This window comes from Carex rostrata, chromosome 26, assembly GCF_964058835.1.
Source record: "Carex rostrata chromosome 26, lpCarRost1.2, whole genome shotgun sequence".
NCBI classification, from domain to species: domain Eukaryota; kingdom Viridiplantae; phylum Streptophyta; class Magnoliopsida; order Poales; family Cyperaceae; genus Carex; species Carex rostrata.
In genome coordinates, this window is record NC_135943.1 from 2,972,301 (window position 1) to 2,992,246 (window position 19,946).

Genomic DNA, 19,946 nt, shown 5'->3' on the forward strand with positions numbered 1-19,946 from the left:
CAAAATTTGAATTTGTGATTTTATGCCGCCCGAGGAGGATACACTAGGCGAAGAGATGGATACATCATTAGTGACATTTAGAATGTACAAGATCATTAAGCATCTTATCTTTGGTGCAATTTATCTACTGGATGGCAAAGTATTTTTTTTAAATGAGTCTAATGGAAAAGTATAATTAAACCCCTTTTGGCTGAATTACCAGAAAGCCAGAAAGTTTGCACAATTAATGTATTGTGATTAAAATACTTGAAGCTCAAATTTTGAAGATTCTAATCAATTTTGTTTTACATAACTAATCTGGGGAATATTGCGTCTTCAAAAAATTATTTACTTGACCCAGAAAACATATATAGGGTCTACACGGTTCGTGAATTTATTTACCTCTGCCGGAGGAGTATATAGTAATGAAGCTAATAAAATAATTAAATAAACAGGATAGATAACAAGAAGAAGAATCCTTGCATGTACATAGGTTTGGTAAACTCGTGGTGTTTAATAATTAGTTATATATATATTGACAACCACTATGGAAAGGAACCTTAAGGAAGAATAATTAGTTGGGTCTTTTGTGGTGTTCCATATTTAATTTTATTAGTTGGTTCTTTTTTCTTGACTCAAAAGATGAGAATCAAGTTTTGTTAATTTTGAAAAATTCATAAAAATTAACTTTCCGATCGAATTACGGAACTCAGCATCAGGCATAGTGAGCATTATCTTTTCCACTATACTAACAATTAATTCTTCATACCATTAACTAATAATTAATCAATGTCTGATAAATTTAAGAACTATCGTACTCGTTAATTAATATAATATTGTTAATTAATTGATGCTAGGTAAATAATTTTTCATTTTAGGGGACATGTGAGCTAAATTAATAATCAGGGTTTGTTGAAGAATGTTTTTCACCACCAATAGGTGCTGTTACACTCTCAACCATATTATCTCAAAAAAAAAAAAATAATGTAGGAGAAAACATGTCTTAGTGGATACTAAAAATTGTTAAATTAATGTTAAGTTAACACTGTTAACTAAGTCATTTTCAAGTGATACAGACATCGGATCGTTTAGCTATAGATCAGGATTTAATTAATTACTTTAATGTCTAACTGCCAAGCTTGATTTTCTATTGGTGCAATGACATATAAATTATTACAAATGAGTGTTATAAATCAGAAAGTGATCAATTATCTTTTATTTTTTATGTAGGAGGCAATTAGAATCCAGCATCTCGATCGATGCAAGGAATGAATGTGAAGTAACAAAAGAATAATGTCTAGAATTTTCGTCAGGTAATTATATAATATCAATTAATTAGGAAAAAAGAAAACACTGCTATATATATTTTATAGCAAATCAATTATTTTCCGTGATTTGGTGACTAAACTGTAATATTATATTTTTATGTCCGATTATAGTATCCTTCAAAACAAGCATGATTATATTGTAAGTTTTTGGGTTTCTTTGCAAAATTGTTCATTTTGAATGGTATTAATCTAGCAAAAAGTTAAATGACTACTTATATATGTCTGTATATATGCTGTGAAGTACTAAACATAAACGAGGTTTCTCAGTAATGTAATTTGTTTATGATGCAACAAATAAAAAATTATAATATTTTTCTGTCAAATTAATGTTTATTAAAATCTGAAATTCAAACCACAAATGCAAACCATCAAGCATGATCTTTTCTTTGATATGTGAACGACAAGTGAAAACCACAATTTTTTTTGTCAGTTTGGTTAAACAAAAATGTTTAAGTTTTGTTCTAACTTTGAAAAAAAGGAAGATTAAGGAAACGAATCAAAGAGTTTTTTGTTGCAAGTAGGAGAAAACAGAAGAAACAAATTATTGACAACCTCCCTAATAACATTTCTCAACTTCATTACACATTCACAATCTCAAATAAATTATTTTCTCTTTTTTGAAAGTACTGATAGCGGCAAATAAATTATTTTCTCAAAAGGAAAAAAAGAAATAAAGCCAAATCCAGAACAAAAAACACTTCTATTAATAATTAACAATAGAACATTTCTTTCTGATCTCACCCTGGCTTCCTGTTAGCACACCAATATTTCCCATCTTGATCATCGACTCGGCAAAATCTTGAAAGAATTCAGACTCGAATCCGTTCGCATGCTTCAGGACATAGTCTCTGGTAAACTTATCTGTCAGTAGTGCCCAGTCAGAGTGGAAGGCAGATCTTATTTTAGCCACATATTTGTAATAACTCGTATCGAATGTCTTGTAACTGCCGGGATCCATCTCAATGAGTGTTGTGGTATCTGTTGGGCTACACTTTGATCTCAGTTTGGCTATGTAGTTCGTATCCAAGAAGGGGTCAACATCATTCAAGTTGTTTTTACCCGTGAAATTGTACAAACGGTCATTGATGCCTGAGCAATGCGCTGTTCCAATTGTGTGGGCACCTAAATATATAGAAAAAAGTAAGTACCTTCTGTTAGAAGTATACTTTAGAAATATAGTTTTTCGAGAAATATGTCAATTATTGATACCGAGTAGTGAAAATTGTCATAGGTGTGGATTTGGGCTTAGATATGTACTTGACTGGTCCAATTATAAATACTACGCAAATACCTAAACACTAAACAGTAAGCATTTAATGGGCTTGGGATTGAAATGGATCAGCACCTTTCAGAGTCTAATTAAGTACAAAGCAATGATGGATCCAAGAATAAATTTTGATCATGAGAATTTTGTAATAATGTATTCATTACCAGAAAGAACAACAAGGTCCTTGATATCAAGACCCTTGACAGCAAACATCTGAATCAATTGAGTGAGATTTGATGTAGGTGGTGGTAGCTGCTTGGTCTCATTTGCTATTGATATTATGCCGTCTTTCCTTCCTAGCCATACCGGCCATGTAGGCCCCTTGCTCTGAAACAATCAAAAATCTCTTCACATATAATTTTTTTAACATAAAATAGTGTGCTATTTCTTAATTAAGTGCCAACCTTATCTTCATGCAACTTGTGATAAAAATTCATTTAGTGTTGTTATTTACGGCAATGCTTTCAATGCTGAGGCCAGTTTTTCATTTGTACACTGGACTTTCATATTTTTTAGGCATCGATTTCACTTCTTTCTTTTATTTTTATTTTTTTGAGAAACTTGACACAGTGGCTGTCAAGTGGTAGTTTTTTATTTGGAGGAGATATGTTTTCTGTATTGTAAGTGAGACTTTGTCTCCTTTCCTTTGTGTTAGTAAATTTGGGCTTTATGGATTCCTATGGTAACATAATTAGCAGGTTTATTTCTGTACCACAACATCTTAATTCATTATTAAAAATAATTAACAAGCAAAATGTCTGGTGATAGCGTTTGCTATACCGACAGATGTTTTCTATAGTAGACTAAGATACAACCACTCAACAACAAATTCATGAGCTAGCTCTTAAATGCACTGCATGCATAAGTATGAAGAACAGGTTCAACTAACGTCTTTTTTAAGGTAAATTATACTCAGGCCCAATCACAGAAGAATTATGTTAAGAAATTTAATTACTTACCAACAAGACAGAATCCCTTGCTATCAGTGCAAGAACATCAGCACAAGAGACTGTGTTTGGGCATGCCTTTTCCAACTTAGCTTTAATCCTTTCGACTGAACCAAATCCTCGAAGGGTGAGATTCGGTCTTCCATCTTTCTCTGCTTTATTTCCAGGTGTCGTGTCAAGCAGAACTGAGCCATCACAACCCTATACAAGAAAGTATTGACTTAAATTGTGTTTTTATTGGTACTATGGTTAAACATGATATGAAAGCAAATAGGCACCAATGTTGAAACATCATAGTAGCGGTAGCTCTAGCAACAACATGACACTGAAACAAATAATAGACAAGTAATCATGAAGGTAACAGCATACCCTAACAAAACAATCGTGGAAATGCATCCTGAGCAATGGACCCGCAAGGCTTGGTGCAATAGAGAGAATCTGTTTCATTTCATTCTGGACAATTTCTTCAGCCTTTGGGCATGTCTTGCTATAGTAATCAACACTCAATTGCGCACTCGTTGACCCCAAAAGAAGAAGAGAAGTCGCAAGAAGTACCAGTTGCAGTTGAAGGGTACTTGATCCCATGATGAGATATAAGGAACCTGTTTAGGTATACTTGAACAAAGAGCTCTCTGTTACTTGGTTTGAGATGGAAGTGAAGTGGCCTAATGCTGCTTATATAGTGACCAATTGGTAGGTATTCAATTTGTAATAAACTGCAACTTATCTGCCCCATGATTAGTTTAAAGTGGTACCAGCAGGCTCTGTGAGGTGGAATGTTCCAAAAAAGTGGATTTTAACATAGAAAATTGAATGGTTCATATATCATTTTCATCTAACTTGAAGAAAGCTTATATACATATTCCTTCTGAAGTACTAAGTGTGGAAGATGTGTGTAATTTTAAATGGGAAAAGTCCATATAAAAGAAAGTGAGGTGTTATTGCTGGAGTTCATATGTTTGACATCGCTGATAAAATTTTATTGTAAAGGGATAGAATTTCATAAAATTTGCATTTCATCGTGATTCATTCCGCCTGGAGGTGTGCACCGGGGTGATGCACGACTTGATGGATCATCATTAGTGACATTTATAATGTAGAAGAACATGCATTTAGTATCTTATCTTTTGTACAATTTATTTAATGGCAATATGTTATAAAACCTCTTTTGGCTGAACTAGCATAAAGCCAGAAAGTTTGCATAATGTATTGTGTTTGAAATGTTTGAAGCTCAAATTTCGGAGATTCTAATCAATTTTGTTTTACATAAGTAATCTGAGGAATATGGCGTCTTCAAAAAAAATATTATTAACTACTTGACCTAGAAAACATAGGGTCTGCACAGTCCACAAGTTTATTTACCTCTGTCGGATGAGTATATAGTAAAGAAGCTAATAAAAAAAAACAAATCAATTCAATAGACAGATAGATAGTTATGCATAAACAACAGGATAGATACCAAGAAGAAGAATCCTTTGCATGTGCACTGATAGGTTTGGTAAACTCGTGATGTTTATTTAGTTATATATTGGCAACCACTACGGAAAGGAACCTCAAGCAAGAATAATTAGTTGGGTCTTTTGTGGTGTTCCATATTAACAATTAATATTAGTTTTGGTTCTTTTTTCTTGACTCGGAATTAAGAATATGAGTCAAGTTTTGTAATTTTAATAATTTTATAAGAATTTTCCAATCGAATTATAAACCTTCGACCTCACAAATCCAGAGCATTATTTATTTATCCACTATAGTAACAATTAATTCTTGATATTAATTAACTAATAACTAATCAATGTCTAATAAATATAAGAACTAACACACTCATTAATTAATTAGAAAATATTGTTAAATTGATGCCTAGTAAAAAAAAATTATTTTACTGGACGTTAGCTAAATGGTGAGGAGTCCGAATCCTCTGAAGTAACTCAAATTTTGAGATTAGATCCATACCGTCTGTTCAGAATTTCGGTCCAATACGGCCCGAGGGCCCTTTAATATTTGCGCTAAAGCAGATTGGAAGGTCCGGATCTAAACTCAAAATTTGCATTAACTCAGGTGATATGAATTCAATGATCTGCAGGGTTTATTGAAGAATGTTTTATACCACCAGTAGGAACTACTATTACACTCAACATATATTTTCTCTCAAGAAAAATATAATATAGGAGAACCCTTGTCTTAGTGTATACTAAAAATGTTAAGTGTTAAGTTAACACTGTTAACCAAGTATTAATTTTATGCAGTATACAGACATCTGAATGCTTAATTAATTAATTAGCTATTGAAGGTCAAAACTTAATAAATTATTTTCTATATATACCAAGCTTGATTTTATATTAGTGCAATGACATAAATATAAGTGCTATAAATCTGAAAGTGATAATAATTTACTTTTATTTGAATATTTGCATCCACAATGTCTACAATTAATGCAGTAACAAAGGAATAATGTCTTGAATTTTCTTCAGGTACTAATATAATATCAACTAACTCTAATTTTATGTCCTATTAGTATCCTTCGCAACAAGCATGGTTATATTTAATACTTTTGGATTTCTATGCAAAATTCCAAAAAAAAAAAAAATATATATATATATATATTATATCAATTTCTGACAAGTACAAATTTATGAACTAAACTTAATATAAATTTACGCGGACATATATTAATTAATGTATACTGCAAATTATGTGTCATGGAATAGAAAAACATTGAAACCAAAACCCAAACAAAGTTACACCCTAACTTATGCATGAAAACAAAATATCTGATTAAAAAAAGTGTACTTGCCTAGGTCGTGGATGGGTAGTGTGCGTATTTGTTTGTTGGTATACAGCTATCAAATTCTAATTAGGTTACGTCTAACTCTGTATAACAAAACTAAACCATATGTACTTTTTACATATAGAAACAAACATGATAGATATCCATTGGTATTTAAATTTGATGACAATCAAACAATGAAACAAAAAAGCAGATGGTGTCGGCGGCCAGGAATTAGGTCGCTAAGCCATCGTTAATTAGGATTACAGCTCTAATCAGTAATCCGTTGCATCTTTTAATCTGTTTTGCATTATTATGAGCTAATAGACAAAGAGGTTTGTTGCCGTAGTGGTTTAAGCCTCTTTAAAATTTGCTTAGATGGCCACATGGTCCAGCTTATTTTTTTTTTTTAAATTATTCAAGCTGATGAGTAAGCTAAGATGAGAAATCTATGTTCCAACTAATTAATGATGATCATGAAAATAAACACATGGACGTTGGTTTGTAAGCCACTTGGCCTTAAAATTGCATAATGAATTTTATTTTTTAATGAAATGAAACTGCCTCCTTTTATATGTTATCAACTTATCATGCTCAGACTTGTACCTGCTCAGATTTAATTAGCAAACAAACAGAAATTGCAAGTAAAGTAGAGGCGGATTTAAGTGAGATAAAGGAGAGCTAAACTACCTTTAAGTTCAACATGTAATAAATTTTACCTGTAATTTCTGTTATTTTTAATAAAATTCTATAGTTTGTTGTCAATTAATAAAATATTTGTTTAAATTAACCAACAAATATGCATCAATCTAAATATTCACGAGTATAAAAAATAACTATGGTTGAGAGTAAGCTGACATAAATTGATATTTGTGAGAACAACGATGTTGTTAAGTATTTTTACCCTTACAGATACTCACATATTATTATATATACTGTTGTTTAATTATTATTATTATTTTATCAAATTCAATCTCATTATAATAAATTCTACTTCCGCAGAGGCTGTTAAGCAAAATTCATGTATAGAGTTGACTGCTTATGTTAAGTCTTCAAATGACATGTTTGATGTTTTCTACGAATTAAATAATAGAAAAGGGTCAAAATTGAAATATTTAAAGCGGAGTCTATTGCACTTAAAGAGTATGGTTAGAACGGAAATATTAAAAGAAAGGGAGGTCAGAAAATTAAACAAAAGTGTTTTTGTTATTTCTGATTTAAGATGTAGAGGAGATGAACTCACTTTTTTTTTTTGTGTCATTAGGCATAGATTGTATAATTGTTGAATAAAAAAATAACAATTTGGGCCGATATAAAAATAAATTATAATTCAGCCCTTTGTACCTGAACTCAGGCCCATTGACCGTAAGTGGTTCCTTAGGTCACATTTTAATCAAAATTTGGGGCGTTAATACGAGTCCAAATTGGTAGATCCGAGGAAAACCAAATGCGAAACCAAGATTTGAATTTGGGTGAGGAAATGGGGCCGAGGATCATTGTTCTCTAGAACTCGATCTTTTCTCTTATTTTTTCTGAATTAGAAGGATTTAGTTGATTATATGAATAGTCTTCAAAAATTTGAAGTCGAGCCATGCATGAAATATCAATTTGATCGTATAAATTTTATGCTAAATTCAGACTCCTCGGATGGACAGTAACATTCTGACTTTTCTGATTTACAGCTCTAGTCATACATGTAACGGGTAAAAAAATATATGTAGAACCTAGTCACAAGATTCGATAATTAGACCTGAATAATTCATTTTTTTGGTGATGCTGAACCGAACACTGAATTATTCGGTCAACTGAACTTTAGCATAATTAAACCCAAAAGATTTGTGAATTTTACAAACTTTTCCCGAATTATACGAATTATTCCTGAATTTTTCTTGAATTTTTAATTTCCACGATATTTTTCTTTTGTTTTTTTTGTTTTTTTTTCCTCTCTTGTAGGACTGAAATCTCTGGCCGGATAATTCTAAATCATTCTCAAATTATATCCGAATTATTTCCGAATCACAAATTTTTTACCTCTCCGAACCGAACCCGGATAATTCATTTGCCACTATGCTGTAGAACATCAGTAAGACACATGATAGCTGCACTGGAGGATATGCAAGAAAACCAAGAAAGGTGACCCGCTGAGCTGTTAGTGCTACATAATAAAACGCATAAATTGGCATATAACCGGTTCACCAATAATTTATAAACCTTACAAGGCCGTGCGGGATCTATCCGTTTATGTCGAAATTTTGTTTCATATTCTGTCGTAAACGGATAAACCAGGTGCATGGACAAATCTTTGCGAAAGCCGCGGTGCAAAGCCACGCGCACTCTCCGATTTTTTTATTAATAAAAAATAAATTAAAAAAATATCAGAATAGGGATCGTTTTTGAGTCCGATCTATATTTTTTTTTTCTCATTTAAAAAACTGAACAGAGAATTTACAAAAAAATATAAAATTTTATGGATCGGATTGAATCCGATCCATAAATGGGTTGATTTTCTGTAGCAGAAAATTCTCTGTATTTATGAATACAAATGATTTTGTACCACAGAAAATCAATTAGAAAATTATAGATCGGACTCAATGATTTTGATCCATAAAGGGGTTGATTTTCTACGACACGAAACTCATTGTATTAGTAGAAAATCAATGATTACATATGATTTTGTGCTGTAGAAAATCAATTCATTTATGGATCGGAATTGTTTTTCTTTTTACCTCTACCACAGATCAAAAAAAAATTATAGATCAGATTTAATGAGTCTGATCTTACTATATTTGATACAAAAGAGATACTCTTTATATTTCTGTACGTTCGAATTTTATAATTTTTATGGATAAAAAATTTCCCTTTGTCACAGTATGGCAGCCTTCAGACAGTTTGATCAAATCCAATTTTTGATTATATGAACGTATTACATATATATAACTTCTCTCGCTATGTGCATATCTTATTTTAATACAAACATTCTAAATGAGACATATTTTAATCACATACAAAAAAAACAAAAAAAAATGAGACACTCTTCTAACCGTTAGATATTTAATCAATATTAAAATCTACTTGGAGACTAAATTTTATATTTTTTGGAATTTGTTTACTATTTATTAAGCTGGTTTGAAAACCGCTGATCCAACGGTGGCTTAACAAAACAGTAAAATCAGAAGTCACCGTTGGATCAACGATTTTCAAAGTGACTTAATAAATAGTAAAAAATATTCAGAAAAATGTAAAATTTAGTCTCCAAGCACATTTTAATATATATATCACATCTAATGGTTCAGATCGACTTTTTGGATTTTGAAATTTCAAATTTGGACCTGTAGCACTTCGGCCCATATGCTACCGAATGCATATTAGTGACTCTCTCTCTCTCTCTCTCTCTCTCTCTATATATATATATATATATAGAGAGAGTTAGGCTGGGGTGCTATGGATAGCATAGTGGCCTCTATGCTACGGCTCAATATTCTGGTTTTCAAAATCCAAACGGTCGATCCGAACCGTTCATCTTATTCTCCATATTAATATCTGCTTGGACACCAAATTTTACATTTTTCTGAATTTTTTTACTATTTATTAAGTATTTTACAAAATTGTTGATCCAACGGTGGTTGCACAAAACAGTAAAACCGTTGGATTAGCGATTTTCAAAGTGGCTTAATAAATAGTAAAAAAATTCAGAAAATTATAAAATTTGGTCTCCAAGCAGATATTAATATGGAGAATAAGATGAATGGTTCGGATCGACCGTTTGGATTTTGAAAACTTGAATATTGAGCCGTAGCACGGGAGGCCACTATGCTATCCATAGCACCCCAGCCTAACTATATATATATATATATATAGGAATATGCTAATATGCTACACGTAGTATAGAGGGCCTCCGTGCAACGGCTCAATATTCGACTTTTCAAAATCCTAACGGTCGATAATGTGAATATAATTTTTGCTTTATTTAATTGTTATTCAAAGCAATCACTCTAATGCATAGAGAAGTCTACATATTGTTAACCTGATAAATGAACGAAATATTGAGAAAAAAAAACCAACAAATTGAAATAGGTGAATTAACACAGCTAACAACGGGGGTAAAAAGAAAATTTCTCAGTCAAAAGTCAAAACAGTGAAAGTAAAGAGGAGGGAGGGTAAGGAGGGGTTAATCTGGGGTCTCACAAGGGTATTTTGTAGGACTGGCAAAAAAATCTTGTAGCTCATGAATCGCTCGTGACTCGCATTTAGTTTGCTCACTAACAGCTCGCTCGATAGTGAACTGAGCTGTTAACGAACTAGTTCGGTCCATAACCAACTCGGCCCATTAGTGGGCTGTTGCATTAATTTATACGTTGTATGAATTTAATTGTATGAATTGGTTTGGTTGTTGCATGAATTTATAATATTTAGTGGGCTGTTGCATGGATTGGCTTCGCTATTGCATGTATTTATAATATTTAGTGGGCTTGGCTGTTGCATGTATGAATGAGTTTTCTTATTTTATATTTTTGAATTTGTATAACAGTAGCCCAATAAAGCCCAGTCAACCAGCTTGTTAGCTTGTAAGCTAGCTTGGGCTGGCTTGTCATAAGCTGAGCCAAGGCTTTTGGCTTGGGAGACCTAGGTCCAGCTCGCTTGGTTCAGGCTCGGGCCAGAATTAACGAGCTGAGCCATTTCGTTGACAGCCCTAGTATTTTGTCAAGAAATTTGAAGGGAAGGTATTTTGATTAAACTTTTTGAGAAGTGGGGTATTTCATAATTAAAATTTCCCGTTTACAAAATGGGATAAAACTCCTTGAGTATTTTTGTTGCTACTTCATTATTATTATACTAATTAGTAATTACTGTTAGTATACTTACTTTGTTATGAGCAGTGTTCTAAATAGCGCGCTATAGCGTCGCTAGCGTTTTTGGACCCTAAACGCTACGCTATGGTATCAAAACGCTATTTGAGCTACGGGCGCTATAGCGGTTTTAAAAATTATTTATTAGGCCACTTTGAAAATCGCTAATCCAACGGTTTTACTGTTTTGTGCAGCCACCGTTGGATCAACAATTTTGTAAAATACTTAATAAATAGTAAAAAAATTCAGAAAAATGTAAAATTTGGTCTCCAAGCAGATATTAATATGGAGAATAAGATGAATGGTTCGGATCGACCGTTTGGATTTTGAAAACTCGAATATTGAGCCGTAGCATAGAGGCCACTATGCTATCCATAGCACCCCAGCCTAACTCATTTATATAATGTACGTAATTTGTTTAAGATTATTATTTTTCTTTTTCTTTAAAGAAGTGACAAGTCCACCGATTTTCATTCCAATAAAAACCAAACAAAACGTATATACGAGATCCATTGGTACCACCACCTCTATGGGGAAGCGTATCCTCTGCGGAGTTTTTCCGTGCAGAGCTTTTAATTTGATCCGTTCGTTTCGAATCGGACGGATCAAATCAGATCTTGCCCGAATTTTTTTAAAAAAATTTCTCAAAATTTGCGAAACTTTTAATCTGATCCGTCCGATTCGAAACGAACGGACCAGATTAAAAACTCCGCTAAGGATATCATTTCACCTCTCTAGAGTCTGGACCAGTTGCGCACAAGTATATATCAAACAAAACAGGTGCATGCGCATGGACAAATGTTTGCGAAAGCCGCGGTGCAAAGCCACGCGCATTCTCTAGTTTGTCTCAGACAGTCGATCAAATCCAATTTTTGATGATATGAAAATATTACATATATATCCTTGACAGCTGCTGTCAAACTTTAAAAAAAAAAAAATATTACATATATATATAACTTCTCCTGAGATTTTTATTAATACCCTAAAAAATAAAATATATTTTGTCCTCGTATTTAAATTATAAAAAAAATATGTCCTTGTATTTAAATTAATTCTAGAAATGCCTTCACCGTCCAAACGTGGACCAGTCAGCTTTCTTCACTAAACCACTCCGCATTTGAGCGGTCACCTTTTTTTTTTTTCTTTTTTTTCTTTTTTTTCTTTTTACTAAACCGCTCAGCGGCGAGGCAGTCAGCTACAGTAATATTTTTACTATAGCTGACTGTCCCGCGCTGGATGGTTTGATCAAAAGAAAAAGAAGCTGACTGTCCAAACATGAGGCGGTTTGGTGAAAAAAGCTGACCGCTCTAACCGCCCTACGTTTGGACGATCAGGTATTTTTAAAATTAATTTTAATGCGAGAGCAGATTTGATAATTTTTTAAAGTATTAATAAAATTCTCGGTAACTTATCTTGCTACGTGCATATCTCTAAATGAGACATATTTTAATCACATACAAAAAAATGAGACACTCCTACATTTTTAAACCCCTCGTATTTCATAATTTTATTTTTCCTGTTAAAAGAAATTCCATTACATTGTTCATTTACGGAAAAATTGAACATTAAATTGTTCATTTAAGCCGCCACTGAAATGTTAGAATGAAATTTCAAAGGATTACCTTACAGCAGCTGCTAAGATTTAATATATATATATATATATATATAGAGTACGGCTAACGCGCTTCCTCTAGCATATGGGCCGAAATGCTTCCGGTGGAAATTTTAAATTTCAAAATCCAAAAAGTCGATCTGAACCGTTCATCTTCTTCTCCATATTAATATCTGCTTGGAGACCAAATTTTATATTTTTCTGAAATTTTTTACTATTTATTAAGCCATTTTGAAAATCGCTGATCCAACGGTAGCTTCTGATTTTTACTGTTTGGTAAGCCACCGTTGGATCAGCAATTTTCAAAGTGGCTTAATAAATAGTAAAAAATTTCAGAAAAATATAAAATTTGGTCTCCAAGCAGATATTAATATGGAGAAGAAAATTAACGGTTCAGATCGACTTTTTGGATTTTGAAATTTCAAATTTCCACCGGAAGCATTTCGGCCCATATGCTAGAGGAAGCGCGTTAGCCGTACTCTATATATATATATATATATATATATATATATAGGGATCAGCTACGCTACTCCATGGAGTAAAATGAGTTGGTGCTCCACGCCGCCATATTTTTATTTTGAAAATCCAAACGACCGATCCGACCGTTAGATATGATCTCCATATTGAAATGTGCTTGGAGACCAAATTTTACATTTTTTGGAATTTGTTTACTATTTATTAAGCATTTTTTAAAATTGCTGATCCGATGGTCCAGAAAATTTTACTGTTTTTACTGTTCACAACAAAACAGAAATTTTGAAAAATGCTTAATAAATAGTAAAAAAAATTCCAAAAAATGTAAATTTTGGTTTCCAAGTACATTTCAATATGGAGATCACATCTAACGGTTCGGATCGGTCGTTTGGATTTTCAAAATGAAAATACGTCGTGGAGTACAAACGCGTTTTACTCCATGAAGTAGTACTTATAGCCCATCCCATATATATATATATATATATACATTTTTAAAAAAATGTACAGGCAGCTCCAAAGTTGGAGGCTTAGATCTAGTAACTCTTTTCAATAACTATTTTTTGGTGGACTGTCAAACTTAGAGCATTTATATTTTGTTCTTTGCTAGCTTTTGAGCTTTTCCTTACTTCAGTAGTATATTAGTATGTAATTTATCTATCATATTTCATACATAAATCAGGCCCTTGTATGTCTTATATTCAACAAAGGATTTGTACAGGACATTAACTATGTTAGCCTAACGACTTTGACCTTTGGAGAAGTTCCTTATTTTAGAATCTATGTACCAAACATGTGATGAGGTGGAAGAATATATGTTCTCTAATGAATATGTGTGGCGCAAATAAATTAATAAGATAATAAATAAGTATAATCGGTGTAGTTGACGTACTGTACTTGTTTGTGGCTTGATCTATTCAATAAATTTAAAAAAAAAAATTCCTAGCTAATTATTAACTTTCAAGGCAAATTGTTTCCTTGCTAGAAATGAAACTAGAGAACATGCATTTAGTTGAAGTAACATGGTACAACTCATTTTAGCCCATATCTTCTCCCTCCATCATGCATGAAAGAAGACTAAGTCGCATCACAATTAATTCACAAGTAGATAACAATTTTAATGGATGCTTCTTTTACAAATGAGCATCAAGTGGAACCGATTATTTCCAATTATTCCTGATTATTCTCGTTTAATCGATTGTTTCTTTCCATTTAGTAGTTTTTTTATTACATTAACCATAGGCCTTTTAGTCAGTTATTTATTGGACATGATATGTTATATTTTGGGTCGTCATTTTGTTCGATTAATCCATTACTTGATGTCTTGTTTTATCTGAACTTTTTCAAAATGGCAATTTAATGAAACTTTATTAAATAACAAGGAAACTAATTTATAATATATTTATTTTATAAGTTTAATGAGTTAATTTTTTAATGTACGTTTCCAAATATATACACACAATATATGTTTCCAACGATAGCTTTTATTACCGTCTCTTCATGAGAATTAATTTTTTCCATTTAATAAACTCATATTATATTCAGGACACTTCAAAGAAATGTTTTGTCAGATACATAACTTGAAAGAAAAGTTCAAATATTTTTCCTTCAAGTTACATGAAGCTTGACCTTTTTTTTTTTCTTATGTTGTAAAAAAGAGCTAATATCAATCTCGTTCTTTTTTTTTATGTTTTTAAACAAAGATAAACATGTTTGGAACATTCCACCTCACAGACTTTGCTGTACTATATACATAAATTAAAATAAATTTACTATAATGGGAAGGCCCATCAATTAATAACAACTTTTGCTTTCATGGCTACTATATAAGCACCATTAGCCTACCTCTAGTGATCATCTCAACACAAGTAACAAGGAGAGGTAGTCTGGTTCTAGCATACAACAACTGATCATACCATACCTCTCAAAATGGTATCAATAGCTCTTAAAGTGCTCCTGGTTCCGTTGGCCACTTTGCTTCTTGTTTTGGGGTTGACAAGCGCACAGTTGAGTGTTGATTACTATAGCAAGACATGTCCAAATGCCGAAGAAATTGTGCGAAAAGAGATGATCCAAATACTCTCTGTTGCACCAAGTCTCGCTGGTCCATTTCTCAGGCTGCATTTCCACGATTGTTTTGTTAGGGTATGCTATCGTCTTCATGATTACTTGTTTATTTTTTGTTTTGGTTTGTTGCTGCCATTACTATGATGCTATTACATTGATGTCTTTTTGCTTTCATCATGTATTACTAAAAAAGAACAGCAACATGTTTAACCATAGTATACCTACAAAAACACAATTGAAATTGAAGTCATTTTTTTTGTGGTATAGGGTTGTGATGGTTCTGTTTTGCTGAACGCAATATCTGGAAATAAAGCAGAGAAAGATGCAACACCGAACCTTAGCGTTCGAGGATTCGGTTCAGTTGAAAGGGTGAAAGCTAAGTTGGAGAAGGCATGCCCAAACACAGTCTCTTGTGCTGATGTCCTCGCACTGATGGCACGGGATTCTGTCTGGTTGGTAAGAGGGTTTCTTAAATTAATTAATTTCATACCTACTACAAGCACTATATTAATAACAATTAGCAGTTTGCAACAGTGGGGTCTCAATTTAGACTATTACAGATACTGGTTTCTTTAGCAGAAGCTGTAATCTTCAGCAATCTTGTCAGTTAATTTTCATGTACTTCTATTTAAAATTTAACCATAAATTACTACAATATATCTTGGGTGAAGACTTCGTATTGAATGTAAAATGACTGCCTTTGAAAAAAAAATGTAGAATATGTTCATACAATACTTCTATAATAATTTTTTGAAGTGGTAGGTAATTGGCCTACCATGATAATTTCATTAAAACATAAATATGAAAATATATAATAAAAAATAAAAGAAAGATATAATAAAGGTAAAAAACAAAGTGTGCAAACGTGTTATGTGAATTGTATCCATTAGCCACAAAATTACACAAATAATGAAAAGAATAAACAAAGCGTACGTTGTTCCTCATGCAAGTATAGGAATCAATGTTATATAATATGAAATTTAGACAACTTCAATATCTAACAATAAAATAAGTTTTTAAGAAAATTTAAGCTTCAATGAATCAACGGAAAAACAGGGCCAGCATTTAAATTTATCAACCAAATTGTTTAAGAGGTCAAAGCTATAAAGTGAAAATAAATAGATTTCAGTTTTCAAATTGTTTTGGTTCAGCTTAATTGTTTTACAAGAGACAATCCCCTTTAAAACTGTAGCGGGCTATCAATGTCGACAATCTTTGAGAAGATTAAACAATTTGAATTGCAACCTTTATGAATGCATATATAGGGAAGGAAGTTTGATTATGAAATAGTTACCCCATGTATATGGGAAGAAAATATAGAGGATCTGATATCGAATTTAATATCTTTCAGAGCAAGGGGCCCACATGGCCAGTCTCGCTAGGAAGGAGAGACGGCAGGATATCAATAGCAAATGAGACCAATCAGCTACCACCACCTACAGCAAATCTCACTCAATTGATTCAGATGTTTGCTGTCAAGGGCCTTGATCTCAAGGACCTTGTTGTTCTTTCAGGTAAATAATGCATAATTTAAAATTTTCAACATCAAAATTTGTGGTTGGATCCATTTTTTTTTTAAAATCAATAAAGAACAGTTGTTTGATGAGACTTTCAAAGGTGATCCATTTCAAACGAAAAACCCATTTATCACCTGTTACTTACAAAAGTTCTTTATGTATTTCCACTTCTGTATATATTTTAGGTGCCCACACAATTGGAACAGCACACTGTGCAGGCATCCAAGACCGTTTGTACAATTTCACCGGCAAAAACAACTTGAACGATGTCGACCCCTTCTTGGACCCGCACTACATAGCCAAACTGAGATCAAAATGTAGCCCGACAGATACCACGACACTTATTGAGATGGATCCTGGCAGTTACAAGACATTCGATCTGAGTTATTACAAACAAGTGGCTAAAAGAAGATCTGCCTTCCACTCTGACTGGGCTCTACTGACAGACCAGTTTACCAGAGACTATGTCCTGAAGCATGCCAACGGATTCGAGGCTGAATTCTTCCAAGACTTTTCTGAGTCGATGATTAAGATGGGAGATATTGGTGTGCTAACAGGAAGCCAGGGTGAGATCAGAAAGACATGTTCTATTGTTAACTATTAATTGGGGTTCTTTTTGTTCATTTTTTTTTTAATTGCCGATTGGATTTTTCTTCTCATGTTCAAAAGATAATAAATTTGAGATTGCGAATGTGTAGTGAGGTTGAAAGTTACTTTTATTGGTGATTTTTCTAGTATGAAAAAAAAGATAAAACGGTGAGGAAGAAGAAAAAGAAGAAGAAACAATATTCAAAACTTTAATAAGACGACGACAATAATTGAAAGTAAAGAAAAAAACACTGCAGCCATCCTATCTCGTTTATGATAAAAAAAATCTCTATATGCACTCTATTGCACTATTAACAAAAATCGATCATTCCTGCCACATATATTCCAAATGTTCTCTAAATATCATTTTTCTACATAATAGGTGGAAATAATGCTAGTATATTTGTTGGGAATATTAACTAACCTATGATCAGGGTTGAGTTAGTAAATTTCTCAAACACATCTTTTGCATTTATAATAGCACCTATAATTTCATTTAATTTTTCACGGATATTAGACCGCCATAACAAAAAAAATCCGCAATCAATAATCATTAATTATATACCGTATTAACAAAGAGAGAGAAAAAAAATGTTACAGCAGGATACAAGGGCATAGCTGTACTATGCAAAACTGCAAGTGCATTATAATTAATTAATCATTACTAGATCCTTTCAAGTATTCAGCTCGCTATCAGTTTATCAAACTTTCTTGGGACTAAATAAACAAATATGCATACAGAATTTGAAAAATAAATATTTCTATGTAAGATAGCACCAGACACCAGTTACTTCCTTTTTTCTGTGAGGTAGAACCAAAAAAATATAAATTTGAGAAGACTAAATGGCAAAAACAAAAATCAAGAAGCCTGTTAGTCACATCCATAAATGGGCTAAGTAATTGTTGCTACTTGTTGGGCCTGAAATTGATGTAGGGAATACTATTTGCTATAAAATTTTTTTTTTGTTGGTCACAAATAGGGGTGTTCATTGGGTCCGGTTTATTCGGTTTTGAACCGAACCAAATTAGTACGGTTCAAACGGTTCGTTTTTTTGGTTTAATGGTTCAGTTCGGTTTTTTTTTAAAACCGAATTATAACTTCGGTTCGGTTCGGTTTGAAAATTTTCAAATCCGAAATAACCGAACCGACCGAACTTTTATATATTATGAATTTGATCCGGACCGCCTCGGTTTATTTCTTAATACTCCCGTTTATTTCTTAATAAATTGCTTTAAATACTTCGGTTTATTTCTTAATATCTTAATTTATTTCTTAATATCCCGGTTTGTTTCTTAATATATTTCGGTTTATTATAAATCAATTGTTTTAAATAAACAAATTAATATATATATTTCGGTTTGAACCGAAGAAACCGAAATAAAACTTTTGTTCGGTTCAGTTCGGTTGCAATGCTAATTCGGTTCAGTTCGGTTTAGTTATATTTTTTAAACCGAATTATAACTTTGGTTGGCCTGGTTCGGTTTCAACCGAACCGATGAACACCCCTAGTCACAAATTAGGTGTGAAAGGCGCCATGTGCCTCGACCAGACTCCTGTACCCAGGGAATGGAGCTCCAGTCAAAGTTCAACTGTTCAAGAGGATATGATATGGTTCCGATTGAAGCATAATGAAATGTAGATTGCATAGGTGCATTGAGACATTTAAATTTAAGGGAGTTCTCAAAGTATACTCTGTTGGACTTGGTGCCTATCAACTTCCATTCGGCCCTGTTCGGCAGAGTAGGAACTGATGGGATTTTAATTAATTCCTAAACTTTTTCCTGAGTCCGTTCGGAGACTCAGTTTTCTCCCAGCTATTTCCCATATATTTTCCCAAAGAGTTCCCAAAGGTTCCGAAGCCTGTGTAATTTAATGGGAAAAAAAAAATGAACTCAGACTTAATTATTTTTTTCCCGTGCCTCTCCCTCTCTATCCACGTGTGGCTGTCTCCTCTTTTACTTCTTTTAACTAAGCTTCATAACACACATTATTAAAGCAGTGTATATATATAGATTTTTCTTTACTCACTACATATTGTGGGACTAACCACTATATCAGATCCGGACCTAGGTTTTTTTTTTTTTGAGTGTCACTTATTATTTATTAACACTTAGATCTCATGTGTAGTGGGTCCCCCATTTCTAAAGCAATGAACGGTGTACATCAACTAAGACTAGTCAATAAAGTTAATACACACGTTGGGTAGATTAGGCAACTTATTTTATTTTATTTTAGACTATCAATTACAATAAATCAAGAGATAAGTACCGTTGACAACAAATTTATTTGATAATTGACAAATCGATAAGGAAATTATTAAAATTATTACTTATTATTTTTATAATTTAGATACATTGTGTATTATATTTGACAAATAAATTTGTCGGTTCTGTAATCAATGATTTTTTTAAGAATGTATAGGTGACAATAATCCCACAACTAAATTAATTTTACTTGGTTAATAAAAAAATAAGTCACACTAAATTTACAACACATTATTGATTCAATTATTTTACAAAAAGTTTCTTATTTTAAACAAGTGAAAAATTTAAATACAA

The 19,946-nt window shown here is 32.5% G+C and overlaps 2 protein-coding genes across 2 annotated transcripts; one reads left to right on the forward strand and one right to left on the reverse strand.

Annotated features, from left to right (window-relative positions):
- Positions 1-1,798: 1,798 nt before the first annotated feature.
- LOC144544182 (peroxidase 1-like) lies at positions 1,799-4,172 on the reverse strand. Its single transcript, XM_078292600.1, has 4 exons — positions 3,891-4,172; positions 3,534-3,722; positions 2,739-2,901; positions 1,799-2,429 (listed from the first exon to the last, which is right to left on the reverse strand). Exons 1-4 carry the CDS (start codon positions 4,104-4,106, stop codon positions 2,011-2,013), a joined length of 987 nt encoding a protein of 328 aa, XP_078148726.1. The 5' UTR covers positions 4,107-4,172; the 3' UTR covers positions 1,799-2,010.
- A 10,895-nt stretch (positions 4,173-15,067) lies between these two features.
- Positions 15,068-17,585, forward strand: LOC144544184 (peroxidase 1-like). The gene is made up of 4 exons (XM_078292602.1): positions 15,068-15,360; positions 15,550-15,738; positions 16,634-16,796; positions 16,985-17,585. Exons 1-4 carry the CDS (start codon positions 15,145-15,147, stop codon positions 17,401-17,403), a joined length of 987 nt encoding a protein of 328 aa, XP_078148728.1. The 5' UTR covers positions 15,068-15,144; the 3' UTR covers positions 17,404-17,585.
- The last annotated feature ends 2,361 nt before the right edge of the window (positions 17,586-19,946 follow it).

Coding starts and splice junctions, on each gene's coding strand:
- LOC144544182 (XM_078292600.1), bottom strand. CDS start 4,106: ATGGGATCAAGTACCCTTCAACTGCAACTGGTACTTCTTGCGACTTCT. Junction 3,723..3,890: donor TCCACGATTGTTTTGTTAGG/GTATGCTGTTAC, acceptor TTTCTTGTATAG/GGTTGTGATGGCTCAGTTCT. Junction 2,430..2,738: donor GGACCTTGTTGTTCTTTCTG/GTAATGAATACA, acceptor CTATATATTTAG/GTGCCCACACAATTGGAACA.
- LOC144544184 (XM_078292602.1), top strand. CDS start 15,145: ATGGTATCAATAGCTCTTAAAGTGCTCCTGGTTCCGTTGGCCACTTTG. Junction 15,361..15,549: donor TCCACGATTGTTTTGTTAGG/GTATGCTATCGT, acceptor TTTGTGGTATAG/GGTTGTGATGGTTCTGTTTT. Junction 16,797..16,984: donor GGACCTTGTTGTTCTTTCAG/GTAAATAATGCA, acceptor TATATATTTTAG/GTGCCCACACAATTGGAACA.